This window comes from Dasypus novemcinctus, chromosome 10 (assembly GCF_030445035.2).
Source record: "Dasypus novemcinctus isolate mDasNov1 chromosome 10, mDasNov1.1.hap2, whole genome shotgun sequence".
NCBI lineage: Eukaryota > Metazoa > Chordata > Mammalia > Cingulata > Dasypodidae > Dasypus > Dasypus novemcinctus.
In genome coordinates this window covers 60,228,854-60,248,395 of record NC_080682.1, presented here as the reverse complement: position 1 = coordinate 60,248,395, position 19,542 = coordinate 60,228,854, and the positions used below count along the sequence as shown (strand labels likewise).

The following is a 19,542-nucleotide window of genomic DNA, read 5'->3' as shown; positions in this document are numbered from 1 at the left end:
CAAATTAGTACCCATGAAAGATGAAGCAAAATTTCTATTCCACATAAGGGAGAATAAAAAAAGTTGGGAACACATTTCCTCATGTATAATTGAAAAGCAAATGAAAACAATTATGGAATATAGATAGATAGATAGATAGATAGATAGATAGATAGATAGATAGATAGATAGATAGATGGATGGATGGATGGATGGATGGATGGATGGATGGATGGATCTTTTAATTTAGTCCAAAGGGACCTTATGTAAAAAAATAAAACACTTAAAAGCCATTGTAGTGACCATCATCTTTATTATTTAGAGAACAGATTCCAAACCCATTGTGAATATCTGTGTGACAGTGATTCCTCTAGCCTTTGTAGAAATGAAGAGCAGTGATCCTTTCTGATGACCTAGTCAGTCTACTGGTTAAATAATATTTGAGATGATAAGGTAAATTGGATGTCTGAACATTAAGCAATATTTGAATTTCGGTATACTTTTTTAAGATACATTTATCCTTGTGTAGCTGGGAGAGACATAGTTTAAGTTTATACTTACTGGCATACCAGTAGAGACTATTTGAAATGGAAATAGGAAAATAAGGGTCAGACTTGGTGGTGAAAATGAAGTTACACAGTGTGACTAAGAATTAAGATATGTTGGAAAGCTGACCTGGCCCAATGGTTAAGGTGTCCGTCTACCACACAGGAGGTCCACGGTTCAAACCCCGGGCCTCCTTGACCCGTGTGGAGCTGGCCCATGTGCAGTGCTGATGCGCGCAAGGAGTGCCCTGCCACACAGGGGTGTCCCCTGCGTAGGGGAGCCCCACGCACAAGGAGTGCGCCCCGTAAGGAGAGCCGCCCAGCGTGAAAGAAAGTGCATCCTACCCAGGAATAGCGCCGCACACATGAAGAGCTGACACAACAAGATGGCGTAACAAAAAGAAACACAGATTCCCATGCCACTGACAACAATAGAAGCAGACAAAGAACATGGAGCAAATAGACACAGAGAACAGACAACTGGGGCGAGGGGGAGAAGGGGAGAGAAATAAATAAATCTTTAAAAAAAAAACAAAAAAGATATGTTCCTCACAGTAGTCTTTTTTTTTTAAAACTCACCAAACACCTAAAATTTTCACCTTTTCCATACTCTCTGCCCTAAGCAATTTTGCAGAGCTTAAAAAAGTATTATTCCCTTGCTCTTTGAACAGGATATCTGAACATATATTTTTACATCAAAATCTTTAGAAAAAATGTAAAAAGAAAAAATGGTTTGCTTAAACAGTCGTGATATAAAAAGGGGATAAAACTCTTTAATAACTCTTAAAGACTGGCAAGGAAAATCACAATCTTTAGACTAAGGAAGAACAAGAACTAGAAGCACTATGCTTAGAAAGTTAAGCAAATACATTTGAATACCCAGAACCAGGGTACTGAGAATTTATTTAATGAAACCTTACATAGTAATTAAAATAAGCCAGATGCTGTCCTAAGTATTTTTCAAATATCAACTCAGTTAATTATAACAATCCTATACAGTTAGTGCTGTCAATATCACAGTTTTACAAGTAAGGAAACAAGGCACCTAGATGTTAAGCGATTTGCCCAAGGTCACACAGTTAGTGAGTAGTAGGATTTCAATGTAAGTAGTACTTCAGTTACCATACTCTTAATCATCATGCTATGCTGCTTATTCCATGGGAAGTACTAAGGGTAGAAATTAAAAAACAGATCATACACAAATTAGTATTAAATGGTAGAAAGAGCCTGGGCTTTACGGACATATAGACCTGATTAGTTATATGGGCTTGGTCAAGTTGTAACCATCTCAGCCTCAAGCTTCTTCATCTGTAAAAATAGGGCAAATAATACCTAATTTATAGGATCTTTCAGAGGATTAGCAATAATATGTGCTTACACAGTGCTGGCACAGAGTATGCACTTAATAAATGTTAGAAGTAGTATCTTTACTCTTGTTACTTAAACAGACCTCTGAACTGGAGAATTTGAATGAAGATCAGGCTACCAAAAAAAGTAAGACGTACTTATCTATCAAAACAATCGGAATCTTCAGCTTTCTACCTTTTTTATGAAAGACACTGAAAGGATTTCTCACAGAGAAAGCCTGACAAAGACCAAGATACAAAGTCAAGTCTGGTGGCCACCGAATCTTAGTAACATCATCATGTTTTAATAAGATTCTTATAATATCATATATTAACTGCTCAAATGACCAGTGCCATCCCTGGACTCTGTAAGTCATGGTTTACATGGTGGTTGAATGACTAAGGGTGGTTTAGTCAATTTTTTCTTTCAATAAATATTTATTGCAGGCACTGTTCTAGGCACCTATGAGGATACAGTAGTAAACAAGACAAACAAGATCCCTATCCTCATGGAGCTTTTTCAACAATATAAAGGATAGTATAGATGGAGACGAAAATTGGTATAAATAGGTAATCGGGCACTTGAGTTTAAGGAATTGATAGGAACATGGTTTAGTGGCAGGAAATAGAAATTTTAAGTTTAATATCCTTGGGAATTTTGTTACATGGTTAAATATCCACAGATAATACAACTGTGATATCTTTATTTAAGTATGTGATGTAAAGTAAAGTAACACTAGATTAAATGTATATAAACTGTCTATATTCCTTGAATTGGTAGAACAACCAATCAATGTTCTTATTTTAGTTATTAGCATTCTGTCAGACTTGTACAGTAATGATTAGTTACCCTTTATTGTATTTTTGGCATGCTTCCCATGTTTAATTTCACTGTAGGGAAGGAACACATAGTTAAGGAAATTGCAAAAGGAGAAAAAAGTTAAAATAGAGAAAATAATGATATAGATTTAAAGCTGATCTCAATTTACTGTATAATACATTTGATGTGAAAAAATTATTTTTAAATTTGCATTTGAAATACTTTGTGTTCATCTTCACAGCTTTGAACTTAAAATTTTTTTGAGTTAAAGATTATTTTCATAACAGCACAGGAAAAATGACAAGCACATTTGAAACAAAAGTGTAAAAATAAATTGTAAATATCTGTTAAATACTAGAATTATTTATCAAATGTTATGAATGTCTTAATATCTATATAGTTTTAAATTTTATTCTCCTGTGAAGTAGTATTGCTCTTATTTTCTTTTAGTAGAATAAAATGTTAGTGTCTGCCAATGACGTTACATTAAAAACTGTATGTGAAAATGGCTAAGTTAAATACAGACTTTATTACATGCTGAACTATGGAGTACAGTGTCATTAGGAGGAGCAAAACTATGGAGGGCTCCCCTATATTCCAGCATTACTCAGTTCCCAGATCCCTGCTGTGTAGTTGTTCCACACGCCAAGAAGCCTGTTAAAGAGCCCCCAAGAGCATGTGTACAGCCCTCCATGTTAATAGTTAATTGGTGAGGATGGCAAGATGAGAGGACAGCCGAACATGTGGTCTCTCAGACTCAAGCAGTAGACAGACCTTTAGTTATAATAACAGCAGCTGCTCACATTCCCACAACTCAACTGTTCAGAACTGTTGTAAAGATTATCATCGACTGAAAAAAAAAAGAGGAAAGGTTACAGCTAAGAAAAAATAATTGAAACCCTACTTTTTAAAAGTCTTCCTACTTGTTATTTTTAAGGATAAAAATATTATTTCAACTTTTAAGAAATTAAGTATAAATTTCCATATTAAAAGTTGTTATATTTCATCTGCATTGAATATTCTGCTGTTTTTTCCTATTTGCTGTTAGAAACCTGTTTTTTGCACCATTCTAAAGTTTTTACATTAGTTTTTTTTTTGCAAGGTGATAACTTTGAGGCAGTTGCAATAACTATACTGTTTGATTTCTACACTAGCAAGATATGAAACTGTAATGTTTTCTGGTCTATAAATGGGAACTAGCTTACCATTAGTGGAATTTGTCATACACCTCCAAATTAAGCAAATGTTTTGTACCTTTTAAATAATTTTTATTTCCAATTCTCGGTGAGAATTGTGTGCTTGAGAAAAATGGTGACCAGTAACATCTATTCTTTTTGGAAATAAGACTTAGCTTCTTACCTTCTTATGATTTCACTTGTGAGGTGAAAGAAAAATAAATTTCCCCTAGCTTATGCATTTTATTTACACAATCTGTGACAGGTTGTACATGATTTGTATTTTTTATTGGTTAAATGCACTTTTACCTGAAATTGTCAGGAAATATTGACGTACTTAGGAGTTGAAACTAAAATACGAAGTTTATTTTTGTCTACCGTTGTCCATGACTTTCCTTTTAGAAAGAGAATTTACTCTACGTTGTTGCTGATCTTTATTCAAGCTATCATAACCTACATTTTTAAGGAGTTTTAAAATATGAACAACAACATAATAAATTTCTCAACTATAATTTCTTTGACATTATTGATGATGTAAATATATTTTTCTTGTTCTAGAATAATTCTGAGTATTGCCAGCATTTAATTTATTTGCTTAGAGAACATTATTTGGTAAACTCTAACTAAGCTTCCTTTTATTCAGAACAGATTACAGATTTGAAACCAGCCTATACATATTTGTATTTGTTATCATTGGCACTTGGTCAATTAATGGTATGTTTTTATCATACAACCACTAATTTACAAAGATTCGATCTGTAGAATTTTCTCCCAGCTATCTCATTGAAGAAAACTATAACTAAGATTAGTTAACTTATACCAAGGGAAATTAATTTTCTGATGAGAAGCAGAAAGAAAGGGCCTGTTACAACATGTCTCTTGAAAATCTAATGAGGTTATATTTACTGTTAATTAATATATTTAAAATTACTCTTCTACAATATTAATGTATTAGATCTTTGAACCCACAGAAGTGAATGATACAGTATGTTTCCATGTAGAGAAATTCAGAAACCTTTTCACCTCCATAAATGTTTATGTTCATGCTGAGTGTTTTAGCAGCTAAACTGCTTTAGAACTAACCACTAATATGTGATTATGAAATGTGGACTCCAGTGGCCTAGTGAATTTCTCTCAGCATGAAATCTTTTATTCTTAAAACAAGAACTAATCATTGTATGGTGAAGAAACAACAGACTTTTGTGGGTTTATAACTATAAAATTTGGGGAAATATTTTCATGCCAATATTGATATGAGCATTTTTAAAGGCAAACATAATTTCTATCATATAACTTTATCTATTTTAAATGATTTTTTAATGCACTTAATTAAAGAGAATATTTAAGGATGAAAATTACAGAGTTGGAGAGCAAATGTAGCTCAAGCGGTTCCCACATGCCACGTGGGAGGTCCCGGGTTCAATTCCCAGTGCCTCCAAAAAAAAAAAAGAAAATGACAGAGTTAATGTCTTTATTTTAACTATCAATCTATCAATTACTAAAGGATAAAGCCAGATATTCTAGGTGTAAATTTTTCATGAAATCCTTAATCAAGATATTCTCAACTCAGGATCTGCCTTTAATTTTTCTAGATCTTCTCAACTACTCTGAAACAAATTGTAAGATATTGACATCTTTAAACATTTTTTAAAAAAGCAATTTTTTACAATGTACTTAATCATATTAAATCCATATTACAAAATATTTGTCAAATTCCAATCTTTGAAAATGTGATAATTGTATAGAATTTTGATAAGTTGTAAAAAGAATCTATTTTTCTTAAAAATAACAAATAATAGAAATGTTTTTCAACTCTTCTACTGTAGGCTTAGGGTTTGTTAATTCTTATAGCTCCAGAATTTTCTTTGGTTTCAATCTGTACATGCTAAAATCTAATTAATGTTGAAAACCAAATCTTAGCTTTTATGCATTATATTTTTTTGTTTTATTTATTTTCTTATTTAAGGATGACTGAAACATATTATAAAAATAATCTCCGAATTATCCAGAAGTTTCTGTCTACATAAAGCATTTTGTCTTAGTATAAATATACGTATGTGGGAAGTGCGGCATATGGGAATCCCTTATATTTTTTTGGTGTAACATTTTATGTAATCTAAGTATCTTTTAAAAAAATACATTTAAAATATATATATATAAGAATTACAAATGATGAAAGGAATAAGGATGTACAGAATAATATATATATATATATCAGAAATAATTTTTTAAATACCGAACTTCTTAATAGTACAATAACAGTGCCAATAAAAAGACAAATGAATTTTTAAAAAAGAATAGGATGGAGTCTAATCTGCTAATAATAAGGTTCATATACATCACTAAGAGAAAGAAAATTACCATTTAGAAACACTGTGTTGCACTTAATTTAACCAAAATATATTTGGTAAATCATAAAAAGAACAATAATTTTAGCTTTAAATGCTTTTTTGATTTCTCAATAAATTTATGATATTATAACTCATATTGTGATTCATACTGTGGTTCCTATACTGGTGATGGTGGTTAGGTAAGGTACAATTTAGGACCAAAATATAAATAGTGAAATGTCTCACCATAGTATGGAGATTGAGTCATCTGTTTGGGCATATGGAATCTTTGGCTGATGGACTGCATAGTCTTTGTAATACCCAGTGTCCAGGCATGGACACAAGTGTTCTGGGGGAAGGGACATGTGTATTCAATCCCACTTGAACATGGTAGAAGAAATATGAGGGAAGGATTTTTACATTATTAAAAATAGAGACTTTCCTCTTCTACATCTCTTGTATACAGAACACTACAGAAAATACAGAAAAAAATGTTTTTGTTTTGCATTTATAGTACAAATAAAATTATTAATTTATTTTGGTGTTACAGACTATCCAAAAAATACCTGTGAGAAAATGTAAATTTTCTATTTATATACTTGGATACATACTTTTCCTTAAAGAAGATCACTTTCTTCAAAAAAAATGATAATTATTTCTTAATGTTGAAACAAACTGTAACTGATTATAATTTACAGCTCTTTAAGTTATCGGTTTAGATGTTATGTCCTAACTTCATGCTTTACCCTTTTGCTATTAATTATATTATCACTACTATGTGAAAAGTTCCTGTGTCCTTAATAATGTTTTTGCACCCTATGTAGTTAATCTTTAATGTCGGGGAGGACAGGCGGGAGAGATTAAATTAGCCTTGTAACCTCTTTCTCTTCCAGACTGATGATGGAAAATAAAAGCTCTTAGCCACAAAATGTAACACTTAGAATTAATATTTAATTAGACTAGCAAATTGTACACTGTGGCTGAAAGCTTCCAGAGAGTTGTTAGTGCCACAATTGACCTACAGGTTTAATAATAACTCACTTCTAGAAGCAAGTGCCAGTTCAGCATAGTGAAGCCACTGTAAGAAAGTCCTGAGAGATTAAAATCAGCAAACCAAATGGCAGGCAAGGATTCCTGGGATGGAGCCTTCTGGAAAGCTGGGAGCTGGAATAGTTTTTAAGCCAGGATTCAGATGAGAACAGTGGGTGAAGAAGCTGATCCCTCCTGTTCTGGGAGCTTCTGGTTGTGGGCCAAAATCTTAGAACAGATTTTTACTAAATGTTTTTGCTACAGCTATTAACTTACATTGAAAATCAAATATTGAATAATTTTTCTGTAAAATTTAGCAAATTTTTTTGTATAAACATTAATTCTTAATTCCTTACATATTCATACATAATATCTGTAAACTCAGATCATTAGATTATCAGATAGGTTTGGCGCTGTACATCTATGCTGTTTTGCTGTGACATGCTGTTTCCTTGTACCCTGTATAGTTGATTTATATGGTTCATTTCTATATTATTTCATTACAGGCATTATGCAGAGCCTGAGGAAGAGATTCTGAGTTATTTTTTTTCCTTCAAAAATGTTCTCTATATCATCAAACATAATTCAGACATTCTTAATCTTTAAAATTGTATATTATAAAAGTGATGCTACATTTGCTTATACTTATGATGCATTTAGATTACAAGATAAATAATTGGACCTCCTGGTGAAACATTGGATCCTTATAGTTCTGACAAATTAATCTAGTGAAAAATAAGGTACCATGAGTTTGAAAATTTGTAAGCACAGAACAGCAGACTGAAAAAGGAACACCTTACATAATTTATTGGTTATATCTTAAATAATTAAAGAAATGCTAGTCATTATTTAAAAATTCAAGCAGGTGAGAACCTTGCCAGCAGAGGGAGTAGTCCTGTGTTCCGTCAGGTTTCCATCATTTTCCCACCTGCCTCAGCTTTTTTCCCAGCCAGTCTCCCATCTGGACCTGGCTCTGTCAGCCTGTTCCTGATGACAGGCTATAATTTTATACTCAATATGGGATTATTCTAAGCTGATTTTAAACTTTAGTATCTTTAACCTGCCACTGCATCACAAACATCAGCTGGATGCTCTGTTTGATATTTGGATATAAGCAATTTTTTTTGAAGCAGGGTGTGTGAGCTTTTTGGACATCTGTGAATTGCATTTTTAAGGTTTCAAGTATAAAGTAATAAGCAACAAATTTTTTATTTAAGAAGGTAGGCATAAAACACTTTGGTAAAAAAAAAGTACAAAGAAATTTCTGGGTGGACATTTAATGATATATATTTCATGAAAAATGCCTGAAATTAATTTGAATATTATTTCATTTTCCTGTCCAGTCTATTCATTACAGTGTTTCCTCACCCCGTTTGTAAGAGTTTTCAAAACATGTAAGATTTTTTTAATGTTGTATAAAATAGCATCTGAAAAATAAAACTGATCTAAAAAATTGTAGATTTCTACAATGTATATAGTATTTGAGGCCATTGTAAATATAGATACTATTTCTGAAAATAAGTTCTAAAAATATATAAGCCTCAAGTATAAAGAGCCGGCATTTTCATACCAAAATTTAGAATATGGAGTGTTCAATTAGATAGAAAACACAAAGAAAGATGTGGCTCCATTGCTTATTCTTGGTCAAATTTGGAAGTGTACTGAACAACTTATCTTGCTCTTGAAATTAAGTATATGTCCTATTAGCCTTCTCTGTGATATGTCTTAAGCTTTAGAAAAAGAACCAGAATATCTATTTGCTTTAGATTTCCCTATATGAATATTAATATATGTTATCAAGAGTATATGTATGTAGAGGTTTTTTTAATTTACAGAAGTTCCTCTGTATTCTAAAAATGTCTGTGACTTTGAATGAAGTTGTGCTAAATCTGGAAAGATTTAGCTAAAGATACTTTCATTCATTTATTACAAATATGCATTAGTTAATTTTATATGATAAAATTCTGTTCTTTCTTAATCTCAATTATGTACATAATTCTTTTTCCCACTATCAGATATATTCTTTAATCAATTAAAATTTTAATTCACAGATGTAAGGAACAACTCTGGGGAAGATGGGGGGAAGGTTTGTAAAAATATTGCAATCTCAGTATAAATAATTTTATTATTTCACAGCCTTGATTACTATAAAATGGAAAACTTAAAAACTTGGAAACAAATACCTCATTAAATACCCCTAGATAATTTATCCTTTGATACAAGTATGTGACAAAGAAATGTCATAGCTGCTTATAAGTCCTACTATATTTGTATATGCATGTATATCATTTTCCAGACAATGTCATTATAAATTGAGCTATTGCGCTTACCACACTTGTTTTTCTTCTGGTGATGCCCTAGCCCCCATATTGTTTCATGCATGGGGTCATACTTAAAGGAATCTAAATATTTAACTTTTCAACATTAGCTTAATAGTTAAATTGTAGTGCTTTTGTGGTCCCAAATGTGATGTTTCTGCCATACTCAAATGGGAGCTCTTCCTTTTATATTATGTGATTTCTGTCTTTCTTAAATACTGTAAAGTGATTTACCCAAGAAATTGTTTATTCGTGAGGCATTGCATAAATGCTTTATGTCAATTGGTTTATTCCTTTTGAATGTCTTGTTGATTAAGATATTGGTTAATTATTGCTTGATTCTCATGTTAAAATCTTTCCTGAAAATATAATTTGTATTGATACAAAATATTTTTATATATTATTGAGATAATTAGATCCAGGAAAGTAAGGAAAGGTATAAGACTTGTGGTATTCTGTTTGTTGCTTAGTGTCTCTAGGTAGGTATCTAAACTATTTTCTGTATTTTTAGAAAATAGTTTGAACTTTTTAAGGGAGTAGCTTAATTCTTATCTGTCCAAGTATATAGTTTTGGTTTTATATGCTTTGAAGAGAAAAAAAACATTAAATTAATCTTTATTTTAAATCCATTTAATGGCTTTGGAATAAAAGAGTGTTACCATTCCATAAAAGCAGAGGAAACATTCTATGAAACCGAACAAGGAACATTCAAAACAAAAGCTCTGAAGATTAAAACTGGAATAGGAAGGTAAAAAAATTGGACAATCTGATTTGCACTATTTATTTACAGCAACATTTGATATAATTTAAATCTACGTAACTAAGAAATTATGCAGCACAGAAAATTTTAGGAGCCTTTTGTTTAACTTAATGCTATTTGAGACTGCCAGCAAACTCTTAAAACTCCTAGACACTGGCTCTCTTCTCTTCTGGCTTCCCTCCTAGTCGTGTCTTGGCTACTCTCCAGAGCTGACAACTTTCACCCAGGAGCAAAGGGAGATTTGTCTAGTATAAGAAAGATTTTTTGAGCCATCCTAGATTTTCACATCCAGATGGACAAGGAGGAGGGGTGGCAGTATCATTGAACATACGTGGGTGATAAGTCATTATGCTACATGCACTATAACCATTAATCTATTTATATTGATGAATCCTGAATGCCCTTACTCAATATGTTCCTTATTGGAAAACATAAAGTAACAAATTCTAATTTACAAATAAATTATGTTCAAAACTTATGTCTAAGTATTTGATGCACAAATACCTTTATTGCTATATTTCCAATTATATACACTGAAGACCAAAAAGGTTTTGCTTCTTGGCTAATAGCATAAAAACACTTAGCATCAGTAAGTATGAGAATGTGGAAGTTCCAGTTTCAGTGTCTCTGCTCAGATCATTATGCTAAAGCTTTCTGAACACTGAGGGTTATATTATGACAATTTATTGTCCGTAGTGTATTCCTCCTAAAGTGACTTGTGATTATTATGCTTTCAAGGTATTTTTAAGCTGTTAATTTTAGATTCTTTTAAGTCAATTCACCCACCTTTATCTAAAAGACCACTTAGTATTATTATTATGATTTAAAAGTAGTATTATTATGACTTGACAAGAGTGGTTTTAAGATATTAGATCAGTAGACCGTGGTCCTTATGAATCTTGGAGGTTCAGAAGTGATTGTGTAATACTTTTAAAAAATATGAACATTTGTACGCGCAAGTATCTTTAATGCTCCTACAAAGAACCAGAAAACTGAATGAATTTATAATAGAAATAATCATTAGCTAAGTCAGAAACTTAGATTATTCTTATATAATTTCCACTGTTTTTTATTCTATACTTATTCTTCAGATATATGTGAAGATATGTATACAAATACATGTACAGCTTTCACAATTAACCTTTTTTACCACACCACATAAAACAATTTGACAAAATTGCTGTGCAGAAAACAGTAACAGTCACTGTTAACCGTAACTTATTTTATAATAATAATACAATTAAAAATTCATTCTTGTTCTAATACTTAACTGTAACTTTTTAAAATAGAATTTAGAATTTATTTTATAGTTAATAACTGTGCTATAAACCTATGGAACTCAGAAATATAAAAAATGAAATATATGAATGAGTTTCCCAGAAACCTTGAAATACAAGCTGCATACACCTATTTTATTTTGGAATTCATTAGTTTTCCTCTTCCAAGTGGATATTTGATTTTTTTTAAATTTCCCACAAACTAATTTAAAAGAACCAATGATTTAATAAATGTTACAGGCTGGTTTATGAGGAGAATCCTTTTGAAATAAATGTCAGGTTGACCATGTAAATACACAGTATTCTGCTTATATACCACTAGAATGGAAGACTAATCATACCTTTAAGTCTTGCAATTTCTGTAATGCATGTAATTGAAAAAGCTCTAATTTAAATCACTGAAGTCCTAAATAATTGAGTTCTAATAAAAATTGACTATCATTTTAGATTCAAATATTTAGATACACAGGCTCAATCTTCTATTTATACATAAAAGGAAATCTGAAACTGTTTTGATTAAAAAATAATGTCAGTACCCTTTATAAGTACTTGTTCATCTGAAGGTCCAAGATAGGAGTATTCTTCCCAGTTGAGCTTATCCTAAAAATGATATAAGAGCCTGCTGATTGTTATCCAAGTGTCTACTTAATAGGGAACCACATGGTTATTCTTCATCTCCCACTTGTTCTCACCCTCTACTACCAACCCAGCCACACCCCACCCCCATCCCAACATTGTTCAGTACTCAGCACAATGAATCATTTTCAAGTTGACTCATTGTGAACTGTCTCCCAGCTGTTGGAATGTCTGGCAGACATTTTTGTTTGGGTGAAGAATAACTGGCTGAAACCCAACCTGGATGAGTTTGATATAATGTCTTTGGCTAAAGAAATATTGAGAAGAACATGTTTGTAGCCTCTGTATTCCTGGAGTAGGACTGTTCTCTGTGGCACAGAACTGAAAGTATGGATTCAATCTGGATTATTTTCTCATCATTAAATGAAATATTGCCTTAGGAAACAAGCGGCATTTCTAAATTATGCTTATGTTTCTATACTTGGTGTCCATGTGATTAATCGTATTAAACACAGTTAAGGATAATTCTTTTTATTAATTGTTTTTAAGAGCACCTGATTCAAAGACTGAAACATTATGTAACACACATCACTACTTATGAAGGAGTTTCAGATGCTGCCCTATGTGTGAGTTATCATCATTTCAGCATAATATTTGCTGACAGATTAGAGTCAGGTAAAATTGACCAGCCCCTTTTGTTTTTCATTCTTACTCAATCTTTAGAAGAGGATTTAAGATATAGAGTAATACCAGTAAGCTCCAAAGTCAGTTACATTTTCAGAAAATGAACATCTTTGATTATACTTAGACTTTTCTTTAACAGGGGGCATAGCTTCAGAGTGATAAATTTTTTCGTTGTTTTATATTTCACATCCTTTTTTAAAAATTAGTTTTATACTGGTGGACATCACAAATGCATAAAATGGGAGTTTCAAAAATATAAAATTTTACAAACAATTTTTTCAAAGTATTTAAGTCTTAAGAGAAACATTTTTCTAAGGTGTTCTAGCATGTAATAGTTTTCTGACCTACCAATTTGTCAGGGGCTAAAAAGAATAATAAATAAAATAATTCTTTAGAGACTGCAGAGAATTTATTTGATGGTTATATTTTTATAGCCATGGAATTCTGGGAATTTTAGAACCTTTGCTACTTAATAACAAGGCATAAAATATTTAGAAATATGTTAAGGTATATTTTCAAGTTTACCAAATGTGGTATTTTTGCAAATGTATTGCCTACCAATATTTCAGTACATCTCAGGTTGTCTTGGGAAGTATAGAGTAGGCTGGTCTAGTGCTAGTCATCTACCATCCTTTCTTTCTTTCTTTGCCTTTGTTATCCCAGAGCCAAATGGCAGCATCTGGAAAGAGAATAGAAGACTCTAGAGCTAGCCATACAGCATCCTTTTAGCTAGACCCTTCAATGTTTCTAAAATGACTTAAAAGACCTCAGCTGTTATAGGGCTGGGACCTGATCCCAGCTGACAGGCGGCAGTGGGACCCTTGCCTCATACTTTATACTGTATTCTCTGCTGCTTCTGAATCCAGCTATCTATCATATTCTCCAGTGGACAATAGGTGAAGCAATTTAAAGAATAATAGTGCATGAGAATAAGGATAGCCTTGCCCCTTAAGACAAAAGAAAAAGAATCAATTTATGTTTTGTACCAAAACTAGCTCTTCTCATTAAAATAGCATACTGACATAGGTTCAAATTTTCATTTACTCAGCTCTTTGAATTAGAATACTATACCTACATGGGTAAGAGTATATTTTCATTCAGTTTTTGACCTGTGGTAACTTTAACTTTTAAGTTATTTCTCTGGGTTCATAGTCCATCACCACTACAATTTGTCAGTGAGAGAGTATAATGGAACTGTATAGATGTTATATTTTTAAACGTAACATAAATGTTTTGTTTCCATGTTTTGCAGAATAAAGCAATTATTGCTCGTGTTACAAACTTGTCAGATGTAATAGTTGGGCTGGAATCATTTATTGGTTCTGAGAGAGAAACCAACCCATTATATAAGGATTATCATGGTAAGCATTACATTTATAGTGAAAAGAGCATGCCCTGGCTGCTTCTAAGGTGCCTAGAAGCATCCTATCCAATAGGACTATCTGCTGTCAGTAGCATGAGTTTTATTTTATATCTTTTAAATGTTTTTCATTCTTGGCCAGTCTTATCATATAAGTGTCATTAATACTACAGAGGAAATATGGTAACTGCTTGAAAGGTGCCAAGTCCTAGTACTAAGGCATAGCTTAGTTAGATATACATTTTGTTAGCCCAGTGGTCTAAAGTTACCATAAAACCAGTAGTATTTATTAGCCATGTTTGAAATAAATAAATCATGTTATTTCTAATAATAATAGCTTTGTATAGCAGTTTATACTTTACAAAGCTTACTTGTTTAGAAATATAAAAGGTATACTGCATCATATTTTTAAATCCCTACATATAGAGAAAACTTTTTGCTTATTCATTTTGTCATTAACTTGCATTACAAACAAATTTTAAAATATTGCACCCTGCTATAAATACAGGTCAATTTATGAGATTTTTTTTTTTACTTATTTTTTGAAGCTTTTAATAAAATTTTAGTCATTTAATTAAATTTGACTTTTTTAATAGTCTTACATAGAACTGTTTGAATAGGAAAGGATTAGTAATTATGTTTATGTTAAGTCTAAACAATAAAAAATGTAGTAAATAATAGATTTTTACCATGTCTAGAGTGATATTCCTACTATACATAAATCTTTGCTATTATTATTTTGGAGCTGCTATACTTCCTTGGAAACCTCTAATCTAAACACTAAACAGCTTATTTGAATTCTGCTACAAGAATGTGTAAGTGGCAATTTTTTACTTGTTTACATGATAGAGTCTACAAAAAAATACATTAAAGATTTGAGATACTTTCTATGATATATTCAGCCAGTGCTTTGAAAAGGCAACATACATCCTTTAAAAATATAAAAAATCAGCACAATAACAATCAACTATTTTTAAAAGGCTAAATATTAGAAGCTATGAACAGAGGTTTTGTGAAAGTAATTTGCCTCATGAATGCTTTTGCATAAGTGTGTATGTTATATATGCCAACGTTAACACTATAACTCATTTAATATATCATTTTTATTACAATAGGAAGGGGTCTAATAAGATTAGACTATTTAATTTATTATTATTTCCATTTTCTTTTAAAATAATTCGAGCTAAATGTTTCCTTAAATGTATATATTGAGTATCATTTCTAAGTATTATAAGCATATAAATTTAGGAAAATGGTATCTTACATTCTAAAAAAAGTTACTTTAAACATTTCAAGAGTTAAAAGGCTTTGGTTGTCTGTGCTGAGATCTCTGAATTGATAAATTATTCACCACAGGTTGATAAGTGGTTCTGATGACAAGTAAAGTTCTTGTTAATAAAAAGGATCTGAGGAAATCATTCATTAATTCTGTAAGGCTTCCTGATTTAATAGTTAGCAAAACAAGTATATAAGGTTAAAATAAGAATGCAGAAAAAGTATGGTGTGCTTATTTCAAATAAATATATTTTACTAATAGCTCTGTATGAGATATTTTTAATGTGTAGCTAAAAAACTGTCTTCTTACATAATACCTTTTACATTTTTTAAGGTAAAAAAATTGTCATATATTTTAGTGAATTATTTTTGAAGGGGCCATTTCTAAAGTTAAGCACATAAAAGTTTAATCTTTTTAAGGCAAAACTAAAACGTCATTACTTAACATTCAAACACACACCAAATCTTGTACTAAAGAAGCAGTTCTGAAAATTGGATGTATCTAATTTGTTCAAATCTGGAATTTGCATTTTCACTCATGTTTAGGGATCGGTATCCTTGGAATAGTGATTTTTAAATATGGGCTAAGTCAGGCAGAGAGAAACACTGAAGAATCTTCCATGTCTTCATCTGTGGTGAATGACCCCTAGGTTAGTCAGAAACTACATTAGACTGCACAAAAGCCATCCTGTGCCCTTGTCAGAAAAAATTATCAATTGTTTCTACTGACAAGAGGCCAAAGCTCATGATTTTCCTAGCACCGTTACAAAGCTCATAACAGCTACATAAATTTCTAACATACCGCAGAAATGAGTGTCTTAGATTGGTATATGGGTTAATGTTTGATACTAGAGCCAGCTCTGAAGCATAGTTTTTTCTTCAGTGGTTTGTTCAAGTCATTAATAAGGTACAAAATGAAATACTTTTCATTAGTGCTTCACTGGTTATCAGTAACCCATAAGCCTTGTTTTGCTGGCTGCTTACTGGTGCATTTAATAAAATAAAGATCACTCAGTGGTGCCATGGGCAGCATGCAAGGTGATAGCCATATTTGCTTACTGTAAATACAAGAGAATATCGCACACAAATCGGCTGTAGTTTTGACAAGTATTAAGATCCCTCGTTACATCTGTACTTCTTTACCAAAGTGCAATTAGTTTTCCTCACACAAGGATTTCTGTTTTCTTATTCTGCTTGATTACTTGAGTATAATCACACCATTTGCTTCATTGCTCCTGGTAGTAAGCTTCAGTTTTTAAAAAACGGAGAATGCTTATATGTAAATTTACAGAATTCTGCTGTAAGACTCCTTAATTTATGCATCTGATGACAGTGTTTTAAATTTTATTTTACCGTTGCTTTCCTTTCCACAAGGTTTGATTCATATACGGCAGATTCCACGGCTTCATAACTTGATTTGTGATGCATCAGATGTGAAAGATTTGGCTTTTAAATTAAAAAGGAAGCTGTTCACCATTGAGGTAAGAGAATTTTTATGTTTTAGATCATACTCATGAGATAAATAGTATCTCTTTTTTTTTTAACCTTAATGAAATTCTTGAAACCAATTTCATGCTAAACATTTTTAAGTTCTTTTAGAAAAAAAATAATGACTTTTTTTGAGACTGTCCTACTTTTTTGTCTTTTATTGTAATGGTACACCATTAGAATATAGCAAAAATGATATTCTTTGAAATGTCTGATAAAGTGAGCTCCAAATTTACATGGTAAGTATGACACATATATTTTTACAATGCTTTCTAAAGCTGTGCTTACTTGTGTGTGGAATATGAATGCTCCCCACTATTGTGTGTAGTTACAAAAAGAGGACTCTTATCTACATTCTAAAAACATTTTTCTTTAATATTGGTGAAATCAACTTTGTTTTCAACGTTGAATTAAACAAAATATAATTTGCAGGAACATCTTTAAGTAAATTTCTACAAAATTTGAACTTTTTCCTTTATACAAGCAACAATGACAGAAAGTGGTACAAATGATTTATTTCAACTTAATCTTGCTAAAGAGTAAATGGACATAGAACTATTAAGCAATTAGAGTTGATGTATTTATTAGCAAAGCAAATGCTCAGAGAGAGATGGCTTTTGGATGGTGTGATAGTTATCAGGATGGTCTGTGCGATTTTTTTTAACAAAGACATAAAACAGCCAAGCAGCCTTGACAAACCATTTTGTTTAATCTCTTTTCAAATGAAAGCTCTTAAGCAGGCCACTTGTCTTAACTGCTTGAAACCATAAAAAGAGAGAATTGCCACCAATAAATTAACATATTTTTAACTTCATCACCAAATGATGGTCAATGTGGCTTGGCACTGCTTTGGTGTTTGAGACTTCACCCTTAAGTGACCACTTTGGCCCTTTTTTGACCCTCTGCCCTCTTTAGCTGGCCACTTGATAAGGTAACTTAATGGTTCTCCCTCCTTTTCTCTTTCCCTTCACATTTGCAAGTAGCACTAACCTATAAATCATTGCAAGGGCCCTATCCAGTGACAAATTAATGTGCCCTCCTCCTAATTAATGGTCATCAATGTCCTTAATTATCTAATCCTATTGAGAACAGTTAATAGTTAATCAGGCAGTCAGTTCTTCAAGCAGGTCATCTCTGCATGAGTGTTAGAAGTTTCTCATCTGGGGATACTCCCTTCAAAAGCCACTTAAAGCCAAAAGAAGAAGAGTGTAGAAATAGTGATTCTTCATCTGATTTGCTTTAGTTCTCAAAATACACCATTGCAATAGAACCCAATTGTTCAATCATTATTTATTTTTTCTGATAGAATATGACCATTTTTCCATAATATTGCTAAAAAGCTATAGAGGGATTAGTTATTGTTGTTTTATGTCACAAGGAAGATATGCCTCATCATTTTCTTTGAAGTTGAATTTCTATTTTAAATGAAAGAATTAATCTTTTCACCATATGGCACCTTTGTCAACTAAGATGATTATTCTAACAGCCAGGAGTGTACTCTCAATCACATCATCTCAAAAGGAGGAATGGTTGGAGACAAGGGAGACAAGCAGGCAAGCAACCTTATCTATATTTTTAGGTACATAATCTTTATTAGATCATTGCTCTTTTATATTTATAAAAACTGAATATTTTCATAATAGGAGCCACTAAGGGCCTCTAACAGGGAAAGCAACTTTAACCTAGTCTCTAATTTCTCTGAATGATTTGGAGAAGGCAGAAGAATATTTCTTCCTTCTCCGAGTATATATTGATTTTGTCCAGATTCAAATGGAAGCATACAGTAATCACAATAAATTTTTACTGATATCTACTATTTATCAACTGTGAAGCTCTATAAACTACCCTGTCCACAAACTCATAACATAGAATGACCCTAAAATCCCAGCATGCATTTTTAATAAATAGAAAGCTTAGGTTTGGTTCAGTTTTGTTTCAAGTAAAAAGCTATAGCTTTTCTATTCTTTGCAAATTGATAATCCCATGAACTATATATGGCAACTGTCTATCAAATTTGATTAGCCATAATATACTACTAATTTATCGACCTTACTAGATAACCTTCAATCAATCATAACAAACATTCATTGAGCCTTGACTATGCATTATACTGGCTTACTTAAGTTTTCTATGTAGTGGTTGAATCTTTCATAACAGAAAACTTTTACTAAGACGTAATAATAGATTCAATATACAAATTTTCTTTTTCATCTTTGTATGGATCCCAAAACTAAAAACAGGGTCATACACTTAGTGGATATAAAATCTTTGCAGAGGGAAACGGACTTAGCCCAGTGGTTAGGGTGTCCATCTACCACATGGGAGGTCAGCAGTTCAAACCCCGGGCCTCCTTGACCCATGTGGAGCTGGCCCATATGCAGTGCCGAAGCACACAAAGAGTGCCCTGCCATGCAGGGGTGTCCCCCGCGTAGGGGAGCCCCACATGAGTGCACCCCGTGAGGTTTTGTCTTTTCCATTTTAATAATCTAATATAAATTATAATATATTATATAAATGATAGTAAAGTATCATTACATTAATTGTAGCATCTTACAAAGAAGGTTCCTGCTCTAAGATTCA

At 32.0% G+C, this 19,542-nt stretch overlaps 1 protein-coding gene across 1 annotated transcript in view; it reads left to right on the top strand.

Moving 5' to 3' along the window:
• ELP4 (elongator acetyltransferase complex subunit 4) overlaps nucleotides 1–19,542 on the top strand; it is a 287,779-nt gene that overhangs the window by 139,787 nt on the left and 128,450 nt on the right. The window contains exons 8-9 of the mRNA XM_004446878.4: nucleotides 14,092–14,200; nucleotides 16,849–16,955. Coding sequence (XP_004446935.1) covers nucleotides 14,092–14,200; nucleotides 16,849–16,955 — 216 coding nt within the window. The remainder of the gene's footprint in view (nucleotides 1–14,091; nucleotides 14,201–16,848; nucleotides 16,956–19,542) is intronic.